We start from the raw sequence: 24,102 nt of genomic DNA, 5'->3' as shown, positions 1-24,102 counted from the left end.
TGAGCTTATGAGCTGCCAGTAGGTGACCCATAGAGTCCAAAGATGGAGGCTTTATACCTACATTCGCCATTCCCCCAGGGTCAGCGCTGAAAGTTGCTGCTGAGCGCATTGAGCGGCACACTAAGTAGTCCCATTATAAGATTAGAACAGGCGGACTAGTTAGCAGCACCGCTCAATGTATTCAGTGCTCACTGGGCAAGTATAACACCTCCCCGGACTCAGCGGGGTCACCTACTTAGTCCATAAGCTGGGCTCATAGGGCTAAAAGTAAGTGACAGATTCCCTTTAAACGTGTAACCTTCCACAGTTTTGTGGCCACGTTGTAGGCATGAAGGAGTCTGACTACTCAGCGTTGTCACAGGTTTAACGTCCGCCATTGCTGCTGCATCCTCGTTTTATCCGAGCAGGTAGTTTCCTTTGTAGCCGTACGTTGTCTAAAGGCTCATCTATACGGGTGTAAATGCCTCGTGACCCGAACTCGTTGACCTCAATGGGTTTATTCAGAAATAAGCATTTTTCACACAATTTTTGGTTGTGTGGAAAAAAAACAGCAGCATGTCCTACTTTATGTTCCACAATACGCCATAGAAGTAAATGGGACCGCGCAAATAATCAGTGAATATATATGTTCCCCCTTGTTTTGTTTTTTTGCGGGTGTAAATACGCAGCGCTAACGCCTTGCAAAACATTGCCATAGGGGCCGAAATACACCCTGAACAAGCGAGATTTGGTCCATAGTCACGGACCAAAACCCACGTACACCCGTGTGAATGAGCCCTTCGAGTAATCTTGTTTTACACGGGACTGTCAGGTGCGTTGGTGTCTGATAGTCATCCCAATGATTGTCGCTCCTGTGCTTTCATGTGGAAGTGATGATCGGTTACGGGGTGGAGGCAGAGCGCCCCAGAGATCTGTCCGGCCGCCCGCCTCCATTCACAATAAACAGACGGTTGGTCAATGATGGGGCGGTCTGTTAAAATGGGCTTGGTTTTTAGGCTAGCTACAGACCAAGTGAAAGATTTGCGCTCACTTGCCCGGTGCGGTTCCGTGTTTACACCGGGCGCCAGTTACCCATGATCGCTGTTATCAACGATCACTCCTCCGGTCCGGCTTTTAACAGCAGCAATGACTTCAGTTTGACAGTTAAAAGCTCAGATCTACGGCGTACCAACACTTGGGGGCTTCTATAGCAGAAACAGTCCGTGCATGATGGGACTTGTAGTTGCACTATTTACTTTAACTCTTTAAGGGGGATCGATTACAAGAACACGGCTGAAACTGCGCCAAATGTGTCAGCGATCCGGGATTATAGCTCAGCCCTTTTCAAGTTGAGTTGCAATGCCGGATACACGCCATGGACAGAGGTGGCGCTGTTTCCGGAAGGAAGCAGGTTTCTAATCTCATACAATCTGTGTGCGTTCTGTCCCCGTAGCCTGTATATAGCTCTCCCGTGTGTGTATTATGGAGGGAGATGTACATGTCCTGTGTATGTGACTAAGCCTTATTGTCGCAGTGGAAGTGTCTTAAAAGAACTGCTCAACCTAAAACTGGTTTGACTCTTAAAGGGGTTGTCGCACGACGGGTTTTACCTGCCATGCAGACACCGCAGCTGCGGCTCGGTTATGAAGTGAATGGCAGCGGGTAGTCACGCCATGCACATCAGAGATGGTCAACTTGGCTATCACTGGCAGTCCCATTAAAGTGAACGGAGCAGTAATGTGCGTGCGCTACAACCTGCTGCCCTTCACTTCAGGACCGAGCCGCGGCTGGCGTGTCTGCATGACAGCTAACCCCCCCTTTAATGAAGAGCTAAAGGGCTGACGTCAGATTTTCACCAACATTGGGTGTAGTGATGAGGCCGGGGAACCCTCCATCCCTCCAGCTTCTCTCATCCCATCCCTCACTAAGGGTTGCAGCCCACAGTCGGACCCATCACACGGCTACTCGCATCATGGAATGGAAAAGTAATTTTGTAGCTAATGTTTGTAATAAAATAAAAAGTGCCCAAAAAAAAAATTACAATTTACCCGAAAGAGTCCTTTCTAGTTCATTTTATAGGTAGTTTTCTATTTTCTCCACCCCCCCACGTTGGTCTCCCCCTCCCCCTCTCCTCTTGCTATGTGATGTAATCATTAAATTTGTAACATATGCAGAGAATTACTTTTTTCCTTTATTTTCCTTTTTTTTTCTCCCCCCCCCCCCGGTTTTGCGGTTGTGATGAAAGCGATTGTTAAATTTTAGCTTTTGGTATAGATCTAAAAACTGTAGACTGCAGATCTTTTGGACAAACAGATTATTAAAAAATGTTTAAAAAAATCAGAGGTCCGTGTCTTTACTTTGTGTGTTTCTTGGGCGACTTTCGATGTGGGGGGGTGGTCACATGACATCAATTCAAGCATGGAACAGCTGATCCGAGGGGCGGTGTAGTAGCAAAGGATGGACAGAGGAAAACAAGTAATTGCACCCTCGCAGCTGATGGGGTTGGGTTGCAGCAAGTTGTCATAGCGAGTCATGTGATCACGTAGGGATCAGAAAGTAGCTCTAACTCTCTAACTGTGGCGAGGGAACTTTCCTAGAAGTCCAACGATAATCATTCTGGTGCTTTTACACGTGAATCAGCATCGCTCCGTGAATAGAGGCGGAGCGGCCGGGGATGATTCTGGCTGCCCGCCTTCATTCACAATAAACAGGCCCTCATTCATAAGTCATACTGCCTGTTTACACGCGCATGCAAAAACTGAAGCACGAATGATTGTCCAGTTGGGGCATTTACCCTGAATGATTTATCAACCCGTGTAAAAGGGCCCTGAGGATAGAAGCAAACCCCGGGGTCTTATACAGAAGACCACCACCTGCAGCCAGCTGTCGTGAGCAGTGCCACAGCAGGGTACTGCTGGGCGAGAAGCCTTTCATGTGGCTCTGGACTGATAAGTTGGTGTAGGGGGTCTTCTATAGGCCGTGCTCTGAGAGGTAAAAGGTGTGCACATAAGGGATGAAAAACCTGCACAGCGCCACCTATTGGAAAGTAACTTCCCTATAAGTTAAAGGGGTTTTCTGGGACATAAAGATGGTGCCTGCCGCTCACAGCCTGGAAGAAGCCGGCCGGAGGTCACGTGCCGTATATTGTGGATGTGACCGCTGCAGTGGTGAAGCCTCCGACTCGTTGGGCAGTCACACGCACAAGGCATGCCATGTAACCGTCTGTCTTCCGCTGAGTACTGCAGGGAGATCTCTGAAGTAGAACAGTATACTTTTTTTTTTTTTAAAGCCTGTGACTTTTTTAGTCCCTCCTCCCTCTGTGATATACATGTACGCAGTGCTTTGGGCTAGCTATGAAGCAGGCTTGGGAGCCAAGTCCGCTCTATGCCTGGCAGATGCTGGCTGGTACCTACTGTGATCAGAGTTGGCTCTCAAATTAGTTGTCAATCCTCACTGTGGTCCGTCAACCGGAGGGGGATTGGTCCTTCTACCCCTTGTGCCCCTTGTGATAGGATTGTGGGGTGCCAAAAGTTGCCATGGTCCTATTATGGCACCCTGGGCTATCATGATCGTAACCCTATTCAGCCCTGCTTGTGGCAGGGCTTAATATTTAAATGTTAAATGCAATATACTGAAGTATTGCATTATACTGTAGAAGCCATCAAACAATCGCAAGTTCAAGTCACCCTGAGGGGCTAAAAACAAAAACCTAAGCAATATAAATAACGGAGCTGCTGCGCTATTCATTTCAGTGGGACTCGCGGAAATGGCCAAGTACAAATGCTCTGGTATCTGCAGCCGTCCCGTCAAGAGGGACTGAAGCAGCACTGCTTATCCTCAGGACGATGGGGGACACGAGACCTCCATTCTGAGCGCTGATGCCCCCCACCGATAAAACATTTATCACCTATTCTGTGGCTAGGTGATAAAGGTCACTTCTGATGCAAGCCCCTTAATATTTTGGTCTGCTAGAGCAGGGATTGCAGCTGTGCCCATGGCAGATCAAACCCTAATGTTGAACCGAATGTTTTCGAGTAGTGCCAAAACAGAAGTCCTATTCTATTTTCCAATCCCCCCACCCCCCACGTCACCATGTGAACCAGGAGCCGCAATGTGTCACATCACTGTTATTTTGCTGTGTTTGTAGCACATCCTGTTGGATAGGTGCCCACTGCAGTCATTCCCCCTGGAGCTCGCGGTTGGTGACATTGGCACACGAGGATGTACCCGGATCCTATCGGTGTCTGTGACAGTTGTAATAACAGACGGCCAGCCGAAAAAGAGAAAATCATCAAATGATGAGCACCTTAATTAACGGTCATCATCCACCAGAGGTAATATATAGATGGGAGCACCGGATCTGTCGATGCGTACGGTCACATCAGTTCCTGGCCCACAAGGCACGCTGCCCATTGATCTGTTAGGGTTGGGACATAATCCCTTCTGTTCCTTAGGGGCAAGGAAAAATCTAGAGACCTGAAGTGAACCCACATTACTGCAGTTCACTGGAGTGGAGGCCATGAACTACAGTAGGATCTTCATGGATCTCCAGAAGGAAGGGTCAACTGAAGCTGGGTGCCACAAGGGAAGGGTAGAGCATCCAATGGATTACCCGAAGGAAGGGTCAACTGAAGCTGGGTGCCACAAGGGAAGGGTAGAGCATCCAATGGATTACCCGAAGGAAGAGTCAACTGAAGCTGCTGGGTGCCACAAGGCATGGAGGGTAGAGCATCCAATGGATTACCCGAAGGAAGGGTCAACTGAAGCTGGTGGGTGCCACAAGGGATAGAGGGTAGAGCATCCAATGAATTACCCGAAGGAAGAGTCAACTGAAGCTGCTGGGTGCCACAAGGGATGGAGGGTAGAGCATCCAATGGATTACCCGAAGGAAGAGTCAACTGAAGCTGCTGGGTGCCACAAGGGATGGAGGGTAGAGCATCCAATGGATTACCCGAAGGAAGAGTCAACTGAAGCTGCTGGGTGCCACAAGGGATGGAGGGTAGAGCATCCAATGGATTACCCGAAGGAAGAGTCAACTGAAGCTGCTGGGTGCCACAAGGGATGGAGGGTAGAGCATCCAATGGATTACCCGAAGGAAGAGTCAACTGAAGCTGCTGGGTGCCACAAGGGATGGAGGGTAGAGCATCCAATGGATTACCCGAAGGAAGAGTCAACTGAAGCTGCTGGGTGCCACAAGGGATGGAGGGTAGAGCATCCAATGGATTACCCGAAGGAAGAGTCAACTGAAGCTGCTGGGTGCCACAAGGGATGGAGGGTAGAGCATCCAATGGATTACCCGAAGGAAGAGTCAACTGTAGCAAAGTAGGATAATGGGAACCAATAGATTTCCAGAAGGTGGGGACAAATGTAGCTGGGTGCCACAACAGCCAGACTTTCTTAGAGTGCACCCCATGGTCACAGAAACTGTGTTTTTAACCCCACAGTGGAATTCGATGACTTATCTCACCACCTCATTAGAGTTGTGGGGTGATTAGATGAACGGTCTTGAGGCCCTAAAAGTGGTTCCCCCTATAAAAAGTTATCGGGGGCTCCTTGTGTGTCGTGACCTTAGTGCAGTTTGATGTAAAAACTTCTCAGTTCGCCCTCTTGTGGACATTTACGGAATAGATTTATTTCTTTATCCTTGTATATTTATTTTCTTCCCTGCGTTTGTGTTTTCCGCTGTAATGGAATTCTTTGTCTCGACTCGCTTGACCTTCTGCTGGTCACAGTCTTAGAGGTCAAGATTAATTTTAGAGCAGTCTTCATCCTCTTCATATAGAGCATTTTACTGCTTATGTAATATACTTTTTGGATATTTTCAAACGAGTGCGCCCTCCTGTGGTGAAAAGTGAGTACTGACCGAGGTCATCAGTGTGTTGGTCTGCCCTCTAGTGCTCACAGGTGGCCTTCATTTTGATACATTAAAGGGGTTGTCCCACGCCGAAACGGGTTTTTTTTTTTTTTCAACCCCCCCCCCCCCCCCCCCGTTCGGCGCGAGACAACCCCGATGCAGGGACCTAAAGAAAGTTTACCGGAGCGCTTACCTTAATCCCCGCGCTCCGGTGACTTCTATACTTACCGGTGAAGATGGCCGCCGGCATCCTCTTCCTCCGTGGACCGCAGCTCTTCTGTGCGGTCCATTGCCGATTCCAGCCTCCTGATTGGCTGGAATCGGCACGTGACGGGGCGGAGCTACACGGAGCCCCATAGAGAACAGGAGAAGACCCGGACTGCGCAAGCGCGGCTAATTTGGCCATCGGAGGGCGAAAATTAGTCGGCACCAAGGGAACGAGGACGCCAGCAACGGAGCAGGTAAGTATAAAACTTTTTATAACTTCTGTATGGCTCATAATTAATGCACAATGTACATTACAAAGTGCATTAATATGGCCATACAGAAGTGTATAGACCCACTTGCTGCCGCGGGACAACCCCTTTAAATTTAGCATGCTAGCTCGCCCTCTTGTGGTCACAGAGATAATGGCTTTTGGTATTTTCCCAGTTACAGCCGTAGCTTTTGTATGTTTCTGTCGACATAGTTGTGCGAGGGCTCATTTTTTGCGGGACGTTCTGTAGTTTCTATTGGCACCATTTTGGAATATACGACTTTTTGATCACTTTTTATTTATATTTTTTTCTTAGAGACAAGGTGACCAAAAAAGCGCCATTCTGGCATTATTTATTTTTCTGACGACCATGTGGAGCAAATAATACATGGCTTTGATAGATCGGACTTTTACGGACACAGCAATACCAAATATGTGTTTTTTAATTTTGATTCTGTTATTATAAAAACGGCAAAAGGTTTTTTCTTTACTTCTACCCTGTTTCCCTGAAAATAAGACCTATCATGATTTTCCAGAATTTTTGAGGATGCTTGAAATATAAGCCCTACTCCAAAATTAAGCCCTGCTAACAGTTAATTAAAAAATCCAATTTAAATAGTGCCCAGGCAGCTATACATGTAAAAAAGTTAAACCTTTTTGAACAAAAATTAATATAAGACACTGTCTTATTTTCGGGGAAACATGGTATTGCCTTTTTTTTTTTAAATAATGAATACAACTTTTTAAGACTGATTTAACATTTTTTTTTGTCCCCATAGGCTCACACTGCTGCAGGTGTAAAACGCCATGCAGGCTCCCGCAGCAATTTACACCTGTGAACCTAGTCAGGACCCTGTGTGCATCTGCATATGTACTGCGCATGACTGCATACTCATCTAGGCGGTCATGTGTATTACATCGGCTTCTTTTGTGTACATCTACCGTGCCGTCATACTGTGTATGACCCTGGCGTACAGAGCTCATGTAATACGCTATTCGTGTGAGTCTGGCCTAAGGAGACTTGAATTCGTGTTGGTTTGATCCTTCCTGCAGTATAGTGTAATACCACAGTATTGCATTATACCACGACCTGACAGTCAGTCTATCTAGCCCTGCCACAGGCTATGGCAGACCTGTGGGCTTGCAAAAGGGCGTCAGTTGCCATGGCAACCACACAGAACCCCACAATTGTGGGAATCGTTACTCTAAACTCAAAGCTGACTGCAGCATTTATAGGGCTAACAGCTGCGATCAGCGGGGCTGCTGCTATAGGAAACAGCTTGCACCCGTGTTGTATGGAGCGAGATCGACTCTACGTACCCCTTCATACATACCCCGAATGTATGCCCTGTAGCGTTGAGGGGTAACACTGATAAATGTATGCACGCATAAAACGCGGTAAGAGTACATACCGGCCAAACCGCGAGATTTCCGACGGGAATCCGCCCTGTGTGAACCCAGCCTTAGGGATCTTTCCCGCAGGTCAAGCAGTGTGTTACCGCCATGGGAGCAGGTACTCGGCGTGTGTTTGCCTTCCTCTGGATCAACATTGGGGGGGTAATAGGCTAAACTAGATGGACAGAGTGTCCATTGTAGGCACTTACGGCAGTAGACAGGGGGCACATCTGAGCAGTTTGTGACTACACCGCCCCGTATACAGCGAACTGGGATGTCCTGTGTGATCTGACAGTCACTCTTCTGTGGGATCCGCCGCACATCAATGATCCTCGGACACCCCTCACCGGTCATCTCTCCTGGCACCACTGTTGGTAGGTACTAACCACCACCTACTGGTGACACCACAACCCCGGCCGCTCTGGAGATGCTCTGACTCTACCCATCATTGACCGTTTTCGTGCTTCTAACATCCTCTTCAAGAACGGACCGATCACTTCCTGCCTGATATACCCCTCCCCCGACAGGCGCCATTGTCCCCGGATAATCCCATGATATTCACCTCACCCATCAATGGTTTCATGTGACGGCTGATCACTGTATATAATGTGTTCTGCGGTGTATATATGTTCATGCTGCTCATAGACATGAGAGATCCCACTGATCTTTAGAGGATCCACCAGCAATTTAAAGGGGCTTTCCCATCAATAAACATTTACAACATAGCCATTTAATACGCCACATATGGCCGCCGCGGGGCGTCCCCAGAAATCTGATGTTGGGGATACATCAACTGGATCCCTCGCCCTAGTGATATGTTCGAGTAAGGCTGCTCGAACCGCATCGGGGGATCTGATTTTCTGCTCCATTCGGGGAGCAGTAAAGGGGAATCCCTTGGCCAACTGGCTCTGTCTTATGATGGAACCGAACAACGCCGAATGGACCCCATTGACTATAATGGGGTCCGTTCAGTTTCCACTCGGCTGAAGAAGAGGCGCCGCATGCAGCACTTTTTATCCGGCATTTTGTACCGGATCTCCGACGGAACCTTTGACTGGAGGCGTGAAGCCGCCCTACTTGGGAGCCATTTTTAGTTTTCTGCGCCTCGACCACTTAATGATAACGGCGGCGGCTGAACACAGAGAGCACACAACAATTCACTGCGCAATTTTATTGGTGATTCTACATGGATTCACTGCATTGATCCCTAGGAGAAGAGGTAGGTACTGGGTGGTCGTTCCTCATCATCAGATGATCCGTGGTCCCAGGTCTCCGGTTAGGGGGGACGGGCCGGATCTCCTCAGCTGGATCTTCCATCTACCCCGGGACTCTGTAGTAATAGAAGTAGCGTGTGCGCCCCCCTGGGGAGAAGGCAGAACAGAAATATGCGTCAAAGGTCTGTACAAAACACGATGAAGAAGTAACCAGAGGGGTCATTAATAATGATCGGCATTACCTGTGCGTCTGGCCCTGGTTCTGCGGTGTACAGTGCGTCCTCTCCTTCTGTGGAGGGTGCGCTGTCTTCTATGGGGTCTGCGCCTTCTGTCAGCCATGTTGATGTTTTGGCTGTCCTTCGTCAGGGCTCAATTGACACAGAATTGCCCGCAGCTCCACTACATCTACTTCCATGATGATGTCACAATGATGTATGAGTCGTGATGACATCACAATCCATAAACCTTTTACTAAGCACATACAACTTCCTGCTTCCCTCCTGTATTTAACCCCGTAAGGTCCAGGCTGCTTTGGTCTTAAAGGACCAGACACTTTTTAGGGAATTTGCCCATGTGATGGTTTTTACGGCGCTATTTTCTTTTCTTCAGCTATCAAAATTATTTTTGCTGGGTTTTTTCCCCCCATGACATATAGAGCTATTTTTTATATCATCTCTGAATTTTTTCCAATTCTATTAGGGGTAAAAATGTTTAAAAAAAAAGATTTTTTTAAATTTATAGTTTATTTTTACAATTATTATATTTACGCTAAAATAAAGTACAGAAATGGGTTCATTTTGTTTTGGACTTTTTGATATAGTCTTGTATAGTGTGCATGCAGCAACAGTTTTGGTTGGCGTGGGGGTCAGTCATTTTCTTTTTTATGTATATACTAGCTTACCCGTCGCGCGTTGCTGCGAAGACAGACAGACAGACAGACATTCATTCGTTTTTATATATCTAGATAACAGCCAATCACAGGGCAGCTTTCATGTTACCTCTGCGGTATAATATATAACAACCAATCACAGCGCAGCTTTCATGTTACCTCAGCAGTATAATATATAACAACCAATCACAGCACAGCTTTCATATTACCTCAGTGGTATAATATATAACAACCAATCACAGCACAGCTTTCATTTTACCTCAGCAGTATAATATATAGCAACCAATCACAGCGCAGCTTTCATTTTACCTCAGCATTCTCAATATCCAGGAATTGTCTTGTGATACGTTCGGCGGATGCATCATTTTGTAGTTGAACACTCATCCCGTTGCTCGTAATGCCTTTTGCTTTTGTGCTTGAGATGGAAATCAAACGATCTTTGTTTGGGGGGCATAACTGTCGACGATGCTCGCACGTGCGCCACCTATCGTAGGATAGTTGTACTATGCCAGTAATCTTCCCAGGAGTGTACTCAGCAACTTCCCAAAGTCTCACGGCGATTGGATGAATGGTGTAGTAATGCATAACGGACAGACAGACAGACATTCATTTATATATATGAGGAAGTGAGAGAATTACATTCCGTACGTAAAATTTGGACGCTAATTCTTTTGCGCATAGAATTGAATAATCGAGTTGGGACCCATTAGCTTTTCCTATTTATGACATAATCAATGCTCGTGCCAAATTTCACGTTTCTATGACATTGGGAAGCGAGAAGATTAGATTCCGTACATAAAATTTGGACGCTAATTCTTTTGCGCTTAGAATTGAATAATCGAGTTGGGACCCATTAGCTTTTCCTATTTATGACATAATCAATGCTCGTGCCAAATTTCACGTTTCTATGACATTGGGAAGCGAGAAGATTAGATTCCGTACGTAAAATTTGGACGCTAATTCTTTGGCGCTTAGAATTGAATAATCGAATTGGGACCCATTAGCTTTTCCTATTTATGACATAATCAATACTCGTGCCAAATTTCATGTTTCTACGACATCGGGAAGTGAGAGAATTAGTGGCAATGATGGAAATCGAACGATCTACGTGGGGGGCGTAACTGTCGACGACGCACGCATGTGCGCCATTTATCGTAGCATAAATGTACTATGCCTATAATCTTCCCAGGAGTGTACTCAACAACTTCCCAAAGTTTCATGGCGATCGGATGAATGGTGTAGTAGCGCATAAAGGACAGACAGACAGACACACACACACACACACAGACACGCACAGACATACATTCAATTTTATATATATAGATTTTAATTTTATTCTGTACATTTTTTACTTATTTTTGTAACTATTTTTTTTTTACCATCTATGTGTTCCCCATGACATCATATGAGACCTCCGGGGGTCATTCACATGGTCTGTTTTTTTTAAATGTCACACTTTTCACTAAAGCGGGGGCATCCATAGTGACAATAGTCAGTAACAGAGCTGATCTGGGTCAGATAGGACCCTGCAGCTCTGCTGTGGCAGGGGCATCTGGCAGTCAAGTGATCGAAGGGTCGAATAGTGGGAGTGACACTTCCACTTTCTCTCTTCACTACATTCGCTCATTGAGCGTCAAGCAACTTAAAACGGCTTCTGCCTTCTCTGGGTCCGCAGCTGTCACTAAAAGCCAAGAACCTGACCTGCTCCTGCTACATTACAGGAGCGTTAATCCTGCGCCATATTTTTACTATTGGCCGGGATTAATGGCCAGGACCAAGCACAATTGTGGTGCTTGGTTCTTAAGGGATTGGGGGCTCCTACCCTCTTGCGTTTTTTTTAATGCTGTGTTTTTTTTCATGCGATTATCATTGGGACTTTCTAATGTTAAAAATGTATTGCAGAAAAATCGCAAAGCACAAACTTGTGATGCGTTTTTAACATTAGAAAGTCCCATTGACATTCGCGTTAAAAAATGTGAGTTGGTAGGAGCCCCAAAGTGGGTCAACCCATCTAAGATTAGAAAAAAGGAGCAATTTTTTCCCATGCCACGGCCAATGCTAAGCATGGTAATTAGCCGAGGAAGGGGATCGCTCTGTCACCTCATTGCCCCCCAGGTGATGCAATAGATTGCGAAGGATGGTTGTCATGGAAGCCGATGCCCTACTGATTGGATCAAGCGCCAGCCAATCACAGGCTGCGCTCGATAATTCACAGCCATCAGTGAATCGCATCACTGAATGGCTGTGAATGATCGAACACTGGATGGGATTGGCTGGTGCTCGATCCAATCGCAGCGCTTACTTGCTGGAGGCGGGAATTCAAAGCCCCGTTTACCAGAGAGATGACAGCGGGGAGGATTACAGAGCAGCCAGCTGTGGGGAGGCCATAGCGGGGGACACGAATGCCGGCTGCGAGGTGAGTATTGCGTTTTTTTCGTCGTGGGCCATATGAAGTAACGCGGCGGCCGGATTCGCCTGTGAGACTTTGAGTTTGACACGTAGCACAGGGGATAACGATCTGACTGGTGGGGGTCTGACCGCTGGGACCCTCCCCCAACCCAAGAATGGTGGCTCCGTAGGTCCCGGAGTGAAAGCAGCGACAGTCATGTATGCGCACCGCCACGCTCGTCCTTCCTGGGACTGATTGTACTGTCGGGACCCGGACGCCTGAACTCCGCCACCCCTGGCAGGCCCTGTGGACATGAATGGCGCGGTGCCGCGCACGCATCCGTAAAAGTGACGTCTACTAAAATAGCGTCAGAAAAAAAATACACAACGCCAGAACGACACTTTTTTTAGTCACCCCGTTGCCGAGAAAAAATAAATAAAAAGTGGAACACACCCCAAAATGGTGCGAATAGAAACCACAGGACGTCCCGCAAAGAGCGAGGCCTCACACAGCGCCGGCGATGGAAAAAAAAACACGTATGGCGGCAGAAAGTGGTTTTAAAAGTGTATTTTATTTTTTAAAGGTAGTAGTACAAAATAAAAACTGCATATATTTCAGATTGCCGGAATCGTACTGACCCGCAGAAAAATGTTACTGCAGTGCGGACAACCGTAACAACAAGCCACGCCCCCAAAGATGGCGCCATTGTGCTTTTTTCTCCACTTTTTAAAGTTTTTCATTACATTAAACGGTACATTACACAGCACCATTAAAAAACACAACCCGTCCCGCAAAATACAAGCCTCAGACAGCGACGTCAGCGGATAGATTAACACGCTAATATTTTTGGACAGTGCTAAGGAGAAAAGAAAAATGGGGAAAAAAATGTCTGTTTTTAAGGGGTTAATATCTGCACACATGGCCACCATAATACATCAAAGCCTCCTAGATCTATCTCTACAAGGAGGAGCTCAGACATTTCTACAGGAGGTGTCCGTTTACAGCGTTTGTAAATAAAGTTTGTTTAAAAAAGAAGTAAACTGCCGCCTGCGCCGCTTCACCGTGTAAAACTACAACTCCCATGAACCTTTGCGGCACTGTAGGCCTTGAATGCACGGTGACCGGGGTTAAACCTGCAGAATTCCCGGTGTATTGGACGTTGTGTGGAGGGAGAGGACGGACTGAGCGGCGGGGATTAGTTTCTGTGGCCGGGGTAGCGGACACGTGTGGGGAGGCTTCCTGCTGACGGAGGAGGACGGAGCCGGAGGTGAGAGCCACGAGTATGGATGGAGGTCACTGCTGCCCCTCTATAGATGCAGGGATATATATATATATATATATATATATATATTAGTGCCTCTTGGATCTGTACGTGATCTCCATCCCAGTGTAATCCCCCATATATTGTAGTGAGCCCCCTCTAAGGATCTCTGCTTGCTGTCAGTTCACATCCAACAGCTTAACCCTTCGAGGACATGATACGTTTTTTTTTTCTTCTGTGGCAATGCCATGGCGACCCACTGGCCCTCCGCAATTGAATGGCACGGGGCTGATGTCGTCACGGAGGGAGCTCCCCCCCCTCTTTTAACTACTAGCATGCCGCGATCAATATTGGTCACGTAATTTTAAAGGGTTAAAGGTGCGATCATCGGTGATCCCCACCATTGGCTGTTACCAGTGGCTCCCGGTAAAGGTGGTGCTCGGCTCCGGAGTCTGTGCCATCTACCTGCTGTGCATGTACGGCATTTTACTTGAACCCCTTCCCTCCCGTGACGTATATGTTTCTTTTCACTGACAACAAGCAGAGATGTAGACGACGGCGACGGGCTGATGCAGCATATACTAGTTTTCCTTTACACAACTTTTTGCTGTCTTCCAGAAATGCGTCTCACTGCGCTCCTCGCGTTGCCCTCCAAGGTGACGAAGTTGCCCCGAGATTACCGCTTTGGCACCAACCGGCCGGGTTCAGTGGCCGACAAAAGGAAGAATCCCCCCGGAACGAGGAGAAAGATAATCCATGTGGAGCCCATCAGCGAGGAGCAGTGGAGGTATTTCCAGGGGGACACCGTAAGTAGAGGCCGGTTAGGGTTTCTCTTGACCCTGTTGTGGATGCTCAGGGATGTGGAGTCCGGCTTCATCACATCTCTGCTACACCGCTGCCCCCTACTGGGACCTCCCTACTTGCAGCCTCCATGCTGGTGGTTTCCCTAGAGGGCCCAAATTGTGGAAGTGCTGCTGCTTTATCATATATTGTGACCCATAGACGCCCTAATTTATAGCACCGTTGTCCCAAGATGGGCGACACTTTATATATATCCGGATCAGAGGCCCACGAAGGCCTGTTTGGGGATTTGATAAATAACTTTAATTAACCTCTTAGGGCTCATTCCCATTGAAGTCCACCAGAAGCCATTTGACCCGCACCCCATCTGACATTGTGGATAGGCTGTGGGTAGTCGCTGGAAATACAAAAGAAAACTTTACTGTGCATGACCGACGGCAAACGTCCATGGTCATCCCCAGTACAGGAAAAGGAGGTACGTGGGACCGTCAGCCGTGGCCAGAGACGGAATATGACTCCTTGGTGTGGAGGCAGCCTACCCCACATTTGCTTTTTTTTTTTTTTTTCTAAATTCACATAGAGGACTTGAAGTTGGGATTATTTATCACTTCTACAGTGTTCCGCATTACTCTAGTATTGCAGTATATTGTATTCTGACAGGCATCCTATTAAAAAGTGCCACAGGTACATCTTAATAGGGTGAAATCCATGGCAGTCCTGGGTCCCTTTTGGAAGTGAACTTGTGACATCCTGATAGCACCATGAACTACCTCTGTGAAGTCAGCACCCCATCTTTCAAAAAAGTAAATTTTTTCATAAGTTCTGGATGCCCCCCAAAGAGTTCTAGAGTTCCCAATTAATTTTAAAAATAGTTCTAGCGAATTAAGCAAAAAAAAAAAATCAACAAATGTATCTCTGCCGTGCTAACTTCCAAAAATGATATTACTAAAACAGCGAGAACTTTGTAAATATTGGTTCTAGAGCTTCGAGCATTGCGGCCTCATGTCCACGGGGAAAATCAGGCCCGCTCCGGATTCTCCATGGAGAATCCGTAGCGGGTCCCTCCTGCCCCGCGGACATGAGCGCTGAAAATAAGAATTAACTCACCTCTCGCCCGCTCCAGATCTTCCCTTCGCCGCGGCTTCATCTTCTCTCCGTCGCAGCCGGATCTTCTTTCTTCGGCCCGGCGGATGCGCAGGATGACGTCGGTGATGTGCCCCGCGCATGCGCCGGCCCGAAGAAAAAAAGTTCCGGCCGCGACGGAGAGAAGATGAATGCACGGCGAAGGGAAGATCCGGAGCAGGTGAGTAAATTCCGATTTTGGTCTCCCACGGATCCGGACGGCTTCCATAGGCTTCAATAGAAGAGACCCGCACGAAAATGGAGCATGGTCCAGATTTTTTCATGCTCCATTTTAAAAAAAATCCCTTTTATTGACCATCCGCCGGTATTTATCTACCCGCGGGTGGTCAATGCATCCCTATGGGGTGCGGATCCGCGGGCGGGAGAAGAGTTAAAATCCGCTGCGGATTTTAATTCTTCTTTTGCCCGTGGACATGAGGCCTAAGAGTTTTCTTCAGAACTGTTATAAAATCGCGGGATTTCCCCCAAATTTTTTTTACACATAACTAATTTTATTATAAAGTGTAATTATGTGCAAATAATTTTTTGGGAAAATCCCGCGATTTTATAAAAGTTCTGAAGAAAACTCTTAATGCTCGAAGCTCTAGAACCCATATTTACAAAGTTCTCGCTGTTTTAGTAATATCATTTTTGGAAGTTAGCACCGCAGAGATACATTTGTTGATTTTTTTTTGCTGAATTCGCTAGAACTATTTTTAAAATTAATTGGGAACTCTAGAACTCTTTGGGGGGCATCCAGAACTTATGAAAAAATTAACTTTTTTGAACGATGGGGTGCCGACTTCACAGAGGTCCATGAACTAAGTTATATTGCTTATAGGATGGGCCGTGGAGTCCCGGGGGGTGCTCTTTATATTTCCCGGGGTCCCGTTGTCACCCCTGACAGTTGTTGCATGGTCTAGGAGCACAACTCTGTTCTTCAGTCAGGGTACGCGTTTCACAGTGTTCTCTCTAGGAGTGCGCCCGCATGACTGAAGAAGGGAGTCGCGCTCCTAGACCGAGCCCCCTCGTCCGTACATAACAGCCGGTGAGTCCGGTGAGTAGAAAAGGTTCACCCGAAAGTCCTCATCACCTTAGTTTATGGTGCTTATAGGATGTGACAGGTTCCCTTTAACAGCTGGGATCGCCGTTATCTCCAATCACGGCTTTTGTCAGCGGGTGTGAGCTGTCAATGACAGCCGGCATCCGCCATGTATGGAGCAGGCTCGGCTACCTGTCCACCGGCGTTGCAATATCCGGCAGCGGATCTCCGCTGTCAGCCTATCGCGGCATGCTGCGATTTGCCAGCCGCCAAATGGAGAATCGCAATGATTCTCTGCTCGTGGACAGGGGGCTGTGCTGTCCGTAGCAATGCTATGGAGAGCGTTCACTGCGTTCCCCGCAGCCGGATTATCGTTGCGGGGAACGCAATTTTTTTTCCCCCCACTTAGTCCTACACAAGACCCAATGGGCATCTGTACATAGCAGGCCTGGAGGTCATTGTTGGACCCCTGGCTGCCATGGAAACCTATCGGTACCCCATGATTACATTGCAGGGGGACTGATGGTGTGAAAGAGTTTTTTAAGCCTCATCCTCAGGGTGGGTCATCACTAGTTGATCAGCTGGGGTCTGCCACATGGGACCCTCGCTGATCAGGTGATCTGGCACCCGTTGTCTGTGCCAGGGTACAGATTGGAGCGGAAGTTGCTGCTCTGGCTCCTGTGTATTGGCCGGCGCTTGTAACCGGGGGCATGGCTTATTGATTTCAATGAGACCCCAGCCTGCAATTACAGTGTCAGATGCCAAATGGGTTGGAGCGGTGTCTTCTGATCCGACCTCTGTGTATCCTGGCACTGACAGCCGGCGCCCGGTCACCTGAGGTCCCTGCTGATTGGGCTGATCAACTATTGAAGACGTGTCCTTATGATAGATCATCCATAGTATTTTGTATGAAACCCCCTTTAAGCCCCCCTGTCCAATTACTTAGAGGGTAACTAAGCGTTCTACAAGTCTAATGGCGGCTCGTCGCTTGTTTCCTGTGTTTTTGATCTTTGGTTACCCATCCATCCCTCTTGTTTTGCAGGTTGAGGTCCTCTTTGGTAAAGACACGGGGAAGCAGGGGTTGGTGTCTCAGGTTATAAAGGAGCGCAACTGGGTGGTGGTGGAGAATCTGAACACGGTGAGGCACCTCCGGGGTGATAAGTCATATGGACGGGGATCGTCTTCTTGGGACACCCCTTCATGTCTGGATTGACCATCACTGTTGATCTGTAATAAAGCCTCCCATTTCTCTTCGTGTATTCAGCATTATCGCTACGTGGGGCAGTCGGGTGATTACAGAGGGACGTACGTGCCCAGCGAGGCTCCTCTCCTGGTGAACCAGGTGGCCCTTGTGGATCCCACAGACAGGTGAGCTGCTCTGACTACTACCCAGGCGCTGATACACGACCGCTCGCGGTGCTGCTAATACTCAGGATTTATTGCTTGACTGAAGTTGTAAGTCCAGATGCGGCAACGAACCGTAAGTTGTGGGCGGCTGCTGTTGGTCATGTGGGAGTGTCCTAATGGCCTGTAGGATCAGCTCTACGACCATGGCTCACCTAATATCACAGCTGACGGCGCTTCCTCACCACTTGTACGACATCCATCTGACGACACATTGCAGAAGTTGTAGTTCTCTTTAACCCCTTCCCGCCCTAGGACGTACCGGTACGTCCTGGGAGCCTGGTACTTCCCGCAACAGGACGTACTGGTACGTCCTGGGGATAGCGCGAGATCACATATGGTCCCGCGCTATCCCGCAGCGGGAGCCGGCTGTCAGTCATAGCCGGCGTCCCGCTGCAACAGCGGGGGGACATCGGAGACGCGCCCCCTGCTGTTAACCCCTTCCCTGCCGCGATCTAAGTAGATCGCGGCAGGAAAAGAGTTCACAGAGGGAGCGCGCGCCCTCTGTGTCTCCGGCCGGCTCTCGCGATGTCATCGCGAGAGCCCGGCCTGTCAACATGGCATCCTGTATTGCCTGTGCTTATAATCGCTGTACAAGCGATAAGGCATGGCAGAGCAGTAGCTCTGCCATGCCTTTGACAGCGATCATAGGCATAGTGATGTAAGTCCCTCAGAGGGACTCAAATAGTGTAAAAAAAAGAAAAGAAAAGTGTAAAAAAAAGAAAAATGTAAAAAAAACCACATTTTTTATGCTTTTTCTAATATTAGCATAAAAAAGGGGGGGAAAAATTAAAACCCCACATATTGGGTATTGACGCGTCCGTAACGACGTGTACAAAAAGTTGAATACGCTTTTTATGTTGTACGACAAAAAGCGTAAAAAAAACCCACTAAAAAACAGAGGCAAAATGCTAATTTTTAGCATTTTTGCCTCCCAAAAAATGCAATAAAAGTGATCAAAAAAGCCGTACATTCCCCAAAGTGGTACTAATAAAAACTACAGCTCGTCTCGCAAAAAATAAGCCCTTATAGAGCTCCGTACATAAAAAAATTAAAAAGTTACAGGACTTTGAATGCAGCTATAGAGAAAAAAAAAAAGATTTCCAAAAAAAGGGGGTTTTATTGCAAAAAAGTGTAAAAACCTAAAAAAAATATAACAATTTTGGTATCTTTGTAACCGTACCGACCCGCAGAAAAAATTTTGTGTTTCATTAAAGCTGCATGATTAACGCTGTAAAAAAAAAAAAATAAAAAAAAATCTATGTCAGAATTGTTGCGTTTTCTCTCCCTGTTATCATAAAAAAAAATAATAAAAGTCTTACAATATAGTCCATGTACCCAAAAGTGGCACCGATAAAAACTACAGCTCGCCACGCAAAAAACAAGCCCTTATACGGCCGCGTCCACGGAAAAATAAAGTTATGGCTTTTGAAAAATGGAGATGGAAAAATACCAAAAAAATCGCTTGGTCCTCAACGCCAAAATAGGCCGTGTCATTAAGGGGTTAAGAAACAAAATCTTCCCGTTTTGGTTGGAAAAACAGAAGGGTGAAATAAAATAGTGCTGTGTGAGACGTCACACTTCTGTATTCTTGACCAGCATGGCCCGGATCCATCTTCTACGGAGTGTTGATAAACCTGCGTTCTACCTGTATATTGTATGACGTCACGTGCTGCGCGGCGCCCCAAGACTGTAGTACTATGAGAAATGCTTATTCTCTCCATTTACTCCAGGGCAGAAGAAATGGTCCATCCTGTGGATAGGAGATAAGTTTATATTTTAGGACAGCCCACTCCACACCACATGCTGGCTGCGTGAGGTTCATATGGAGCGCTAAAGCTGATCGCGGCTGTTAATTCTGACAGCGGCATTTAAAGGCCCCAATCTGTTTTCGGGGGACCTGCATGGCCCACCTACTGTGCGATCGCTGGGTGCCATTTGGTTGTCATGAAGGAACGCCTTTATTGTGACTGCCTGTTAAAATGCAGTATCATGTAATACTGGGGTATTATACTGTATCAGAGATCAAACTATCGCAAGTTTAAGTCCCCTATGGGACTTCTTTCCCGTTCCAGGAAACTGTAAGTGCATTTGTTTGTATGTCCGGACAAATGCTTGTATGGAGGGGGATCGCGGGTGGATCTCCCTCCATACAACGTGGATGCCGACTATTTCTTACAGCCTACATCCAGCGCCAACAACTCCAATAAGCCACTCCAATGAGCAGCGCCGCTTATCGGAGCTGTTGCGGGTGAGTGTCGGCTGTCAGAAACAGCTGGCACCTGATGTTCTGGGGTCCCGCACTGCCACCCGCGCTAAGATCGTTGAATGCTGTGCAGTTGCCACAGCAGCTGGGGGGCTTTCTGAAAGGGCTGCCTATGCAGAGTGCCTGCCAAGCCGTGCCTATGGCATGGCTTGATAGAAGCCTGTCTGATCGCTGTACAGTATGCTGTAATGCTCTGGCAAGTAGGCGACCATCTGTATATCGTCATAATTGTATATCCACTTGAAAGCTATAATTTGCCGCCAAATCCCACGCTCTCCTGTAGATATTTAGACGGAAAAATAAAAAAAGTTATGATTTTTTGAAAAGTGAAGAGGAAATGTCAAAAATGGGATAAAAAAATTAAAGCGGCCGTGTCCTGGTTAAAGAAATTTTCCAGCACTTAACTATTGATGACGTATTCTCAGGATAGGTCATGAATAGTTGATCGTGAGGGTCTACCGCTCGGGACCCTCATCAATCAGCTGTCTGAAGAGACCAAGGTGCTCAGTTGAGCTCTGCCGTCTCTCCCTAGGCCTGTGACGTCACATGACCTGATGGCAGCCCGGGCCCATCCAAGTGAATGGGACTAAACTGCAATACCAGGCACGGCTGCTATACAATGTACAGTGCTGTTCAGGGTATGGCCTACACTGATAGCGGGCATCACACGCACGCTTCTGTCACTTCAATCTGCTGATCTCAGGGAACTCGACATCTACGCTCAAGATTTTTCCATTTACTGCAGTGATTGCTTTTCTGCTCTCCAGGAAGCCAACAGAGGTGGAATGGCGATACACAGAGGAGGGTGAGCGAGTGCGGGTGTCGGTACGAACTGGACGTATCATTCCTACACCCATCGCCCAGAGAGAAGATGGAGTCATCCCTGAGCAGTATAAAGGTGAGAACCCCCCCCCCCCTATGGATCCGCGAGCGGTGGTTGGCCGAGGGATTCCCCCGTCGTCCTCGAAGCTGACTGGCTGAGACCCCAGCATGATTTTCCTATATACTACATGTAGTAGTCACTTCCCACTTCCTGAAGCCAAGGTGATATCTTGGAGAGGACTAAGTCCTGTCTCCTATTTCTGGTTTGTTTCCTCTTGCATTAGATGGTCCTAAGGACACCTCTGTAGAAGATGCCCTGGAGAGAACCTACAACCCGTCACTGAAGACCTTTCAGGAGGAAATCATGCAGGCGATGGGCATCGTAGAAACCAGGCGGCACCGGACGTCCTTCTGGTACTGAGGGCACCCGGGTATGGCCTCTGGTCTACAAGGACTAATCTGACATTACACACCGTCCTGCTGTATGTAATAAGGGGGGTGGGGGGTGTTGTCACTTGGAGACTCTGTAATATTTAGGGACTTCCTGTGACGCACCGTGCGTATTACTTCTGAAGGAACGCCGGGTTACGTTTCTTATGTTATACAGAACTTTTGTATGTTACAATAAAGTCTGATCCCTTCAGTTTATGCTTTATTTTAGTTTTCCCTTTTTCGGCTCAGTCCTTTAATTCCTTCTTTTCTCTGATCATCTGCTTTGGATGATCGTCAGATGTCCGCCATGTTGTCACGCCGCTCCATTGTTAGAGATCAACCATTTGTATCCTTTTGTTTTCCCTGGAGATAAGCGGTGCCAGAGGTGTCTAGTAGATACTTGGCTCCATCTGCTTGCTTTGGCCTGGATGTAATTCCAGTGGAGCAGGTACAGTAGAATGGTTAAGACACTTCGCACCGCTTATCTCCTGGAGCAAGAAGAGGGGAAGAATTCATCCTTAGCAACACAGAGGTTCTTAACAAAGGAAAAAAGTATCTTTGTTCGTAAGTACACTGAAGTGCCAAAAGTCATGGGACAGGAACTAATATCATGTAGGACCCCCTCTAGGCTGATGAAGTGCAGTAATTTAGCGTGGCATCAATTCCACTTGTGGATGTAAGACGTCCGGAGGGATGTTGAGCCATGTCCCCGGAATAGTCACACGCAGCTCAGTGGTGTTGGTAGGCGCAGGATCATGGGTTTGAATAGTTTTCTCCACCACATCCCATAAATACTCGATTGGGTTTGCATTGGGTGAACGTGCAGACCGCACCATTTATAGGAACTCTCTTGGGCCCAACGGCACGGTGCATTATCCAACTGGAATATCCCATCATTGTGGGGTACATGAAGTCCATGAAGGGCTGCAAATGGTCACCAACCGGTGAAACGTAGTGCGAACCGGTGAATGGCGTGTTTAGGCGGACCAGTGGACACAACCCAAGCCATGAGAACACCCCACACCAGTATGGGGTCACTACCAGCCTGCACAGTGCCTTGTTAATAATTGGGGTCCGTGGCTTCAGGGGGGCTGTGGCACACATAAACCCAACAATCAGCCCCAAACAACTGGTACCGTGACTCAGCGAACTGCATGTTACCAGTCCTCTAGGGTACAATTAGAAACCTCAGGAGCCCAGGTGAGGCACTGTGTCTTGTATTGTGATGGTAACAGGAAGCGCTCTGGTTAGTCTTCCTCCCCCATAAGTCATAGAAGCTACAGAACGCTGTGCTGACCTGTGGGATATACGCGTGGGGCCTCCTGCGCCGGCCTGCGGGGTGTACGCGGGGGGCCTCCTGCGCCGGCCTGCGGGGTGTACGCGGGGGGCCTCCTGCGCCGGCCTGCGGGGTGTACGCGGGGGGCCTCCTGCGCCGGCCTGCGGGGTGTACGCGGGGGGCCTCCTGCGCCGGCCTGCGGGGTGTACGCGGGGGGCCTCCTGCGCCGGCCTGCGGGGTGTACGCGGGGGGCCTCCTGCGCCGGCCTGCGGGGTATAGGCGTGGGGCCTCCTGCGCCGGCCTGCGGGGTATAGGCGTGGGGCCTCCTGCGCCGGCCTGCGGGATATAGGCGTGGGGCCTCCTGCGCCAGCCTGCGGGATATAGGCGTGGGGCCTCCTGCGCCGGCCTGCGGGATATAGGCGTGGGGCCTCCTGCGGGGTATGCGCGTATGGGCATATTTTGGTCCTGTATTTCCCGCATATTTAATACACGCAGATTAAACCCATTGGCCTGCATTGGGGGATTCATGCATTCTTCACACACTCATTGCCCATTCAAGTCTATGGGAGCGTAAAAATGCAGTGTACCCCATAACATGGGCACATAATGGGCTACGTCTCCCATAGTTGTCATTGTAGAAACCGTTTACAATGTGGAATACCTTTTTTTTCCCCCTACTGTGTACAGAATAGTACATACCGCTGCAAAAAAGGTATACAGACCCAACAGAGGCCGAAAGGACACTTTTAGGTAAGTTTCACATTTTTCTTGACAGCAACAATGAGAAACCATATCCCGTCCGGATAGGAAACGGAAACCTCAAGATCGCCGTAGATGCAGGCACATCCTTCACCCCCTCTGTTCCTGCTTCTTGTCCATAGGACAGTTTGGAGGAGGCAGCTGCTGCTTGCCTCTTTGAAGAATTCTTCCAGATCCGTGAAGGTGGCGGACTGCAGGGCCTCCCTCCCATAGCTCTATGGCATGAGAGGTTACCTGTCCGGTGTATGTCTCCACTAAGACCCACTGGGTAAGCCTGGAATCATTCTCTGTGCTCTGGAGCTTATGAAGGGATGCTGCTGCAGCCAGTGGTGATCTACTACCCTCGTTGTCACACCTGTCCTGGAGGTGTATGGGGCTTTAATCAGGTGGAGCTCAGGTGTGTACTGATCTGGGCAATGCTTAGTACCTAGAGATGAGCGAGCCCGCTGGGTTAAGGCAGTTACTCGAGCGAGCAGCGTTCTTCTCAAGTAACTGCATACTCGTCCGAGAAAATGCGAGGGGGGGGGGGCTAGTGTGAGATCTCTCTCTCTCCCCGTCGCCCCCCGCATTTGCACAGACGAGTATGCAGTTATTCGAGAAGAGCGATGCTCGCTCAAGTAACTGCCTTAACCCAGCGTGCTCGCTCATCTCTACTAGTAACCACTGGTCGGAGAAGGGGAGCTGGAGAAGAAATGTGCGCTGCCAGGATCTCCAGCCAGTCC

At 48.2% G+C, this 24,102-nt stretch overlaps 2 protein-coding genes across 2 annotated transcripts in view; one reads left to right on the top strand and one right to left on the bottom strand.

Moving 5' to 3' along the window:
• The window catches only part of LOC136633421 (death-associated protein kinase 2-like), a 704,757-nt gene that overhangs the window by 211,578 nt on the left and 469,077 nt on the right, over positions 1-24,102 (bottom strand). The window lies entirely within an intron of this gene.
• On the top strand, positions 13,266-21,556 carry MRPL24 (mitochondrial ribosomal protein L24). The gene is made up of 6 exons (XM_066609135.1): positions 13,266-13,462; positions 14,075-14,262; positions 17,464-17,559; positions 17,686-17,789; positions 20,859-20,989; positions 21,198-21,556. Exons 2-6 carry the CDS (start codon positions 14,077-14,079, stop codon positions 21,332-21,334), a joined length of 654 nt encoding a protein of 217 aa, XP_066465232.1. The 5' UTR covers positions 13,266-13,462; positions 14,075-14,076; the 3' UTR covers positions 21,335-21,556.

This window comes from Eleutherodactylus coqui, chromosome 6, assembly GCF_035609145.1.
Source record: "Eleutherodactylus coqui strain aEleCoq1 chromosome 6, aEleCoq1.hap1, whole genome shotgun sequence".
NCBI lineage: Eukaryota > Metazoa > Chordata > Amphibia > Anura > Eleutherodactylidae > Eleutherodactylus > Eleutherodactylus coqui.
Note: the sequence above shows the minus strand (reverse complement) of the source record. Positions and strands in the feature narration are given on the sequence as shown.

What these genes read in the sequence shown, in the direction of transcription:
- MRPL24 (XM_066609135.1), top strand. Translation starts at nt 14,077, where the DNA reads ATGCGTCTCACTGCGCTCCTCGCGTTGCCCTCCAAGGTGACGAAGTTG. An exon ending in GGTATTTCCAGGGGGACACC is followed by an intron (nt 14,263 to 17,463) that starts GTAAGTAGAGGC and finishes CTTGTTTTGCAG; the next exon opens with GTTGAGGTCCTCTTTGGTAA. An exon ending in CATCCCTGAGCAGTATAAAG is followed by an intron (nt 20,990 to 21,197) that starts GTGAGAACCCCC and finishes CTCTTGCATTAG; the next exon opens with ATGGTCCTAAGGACACCTCT.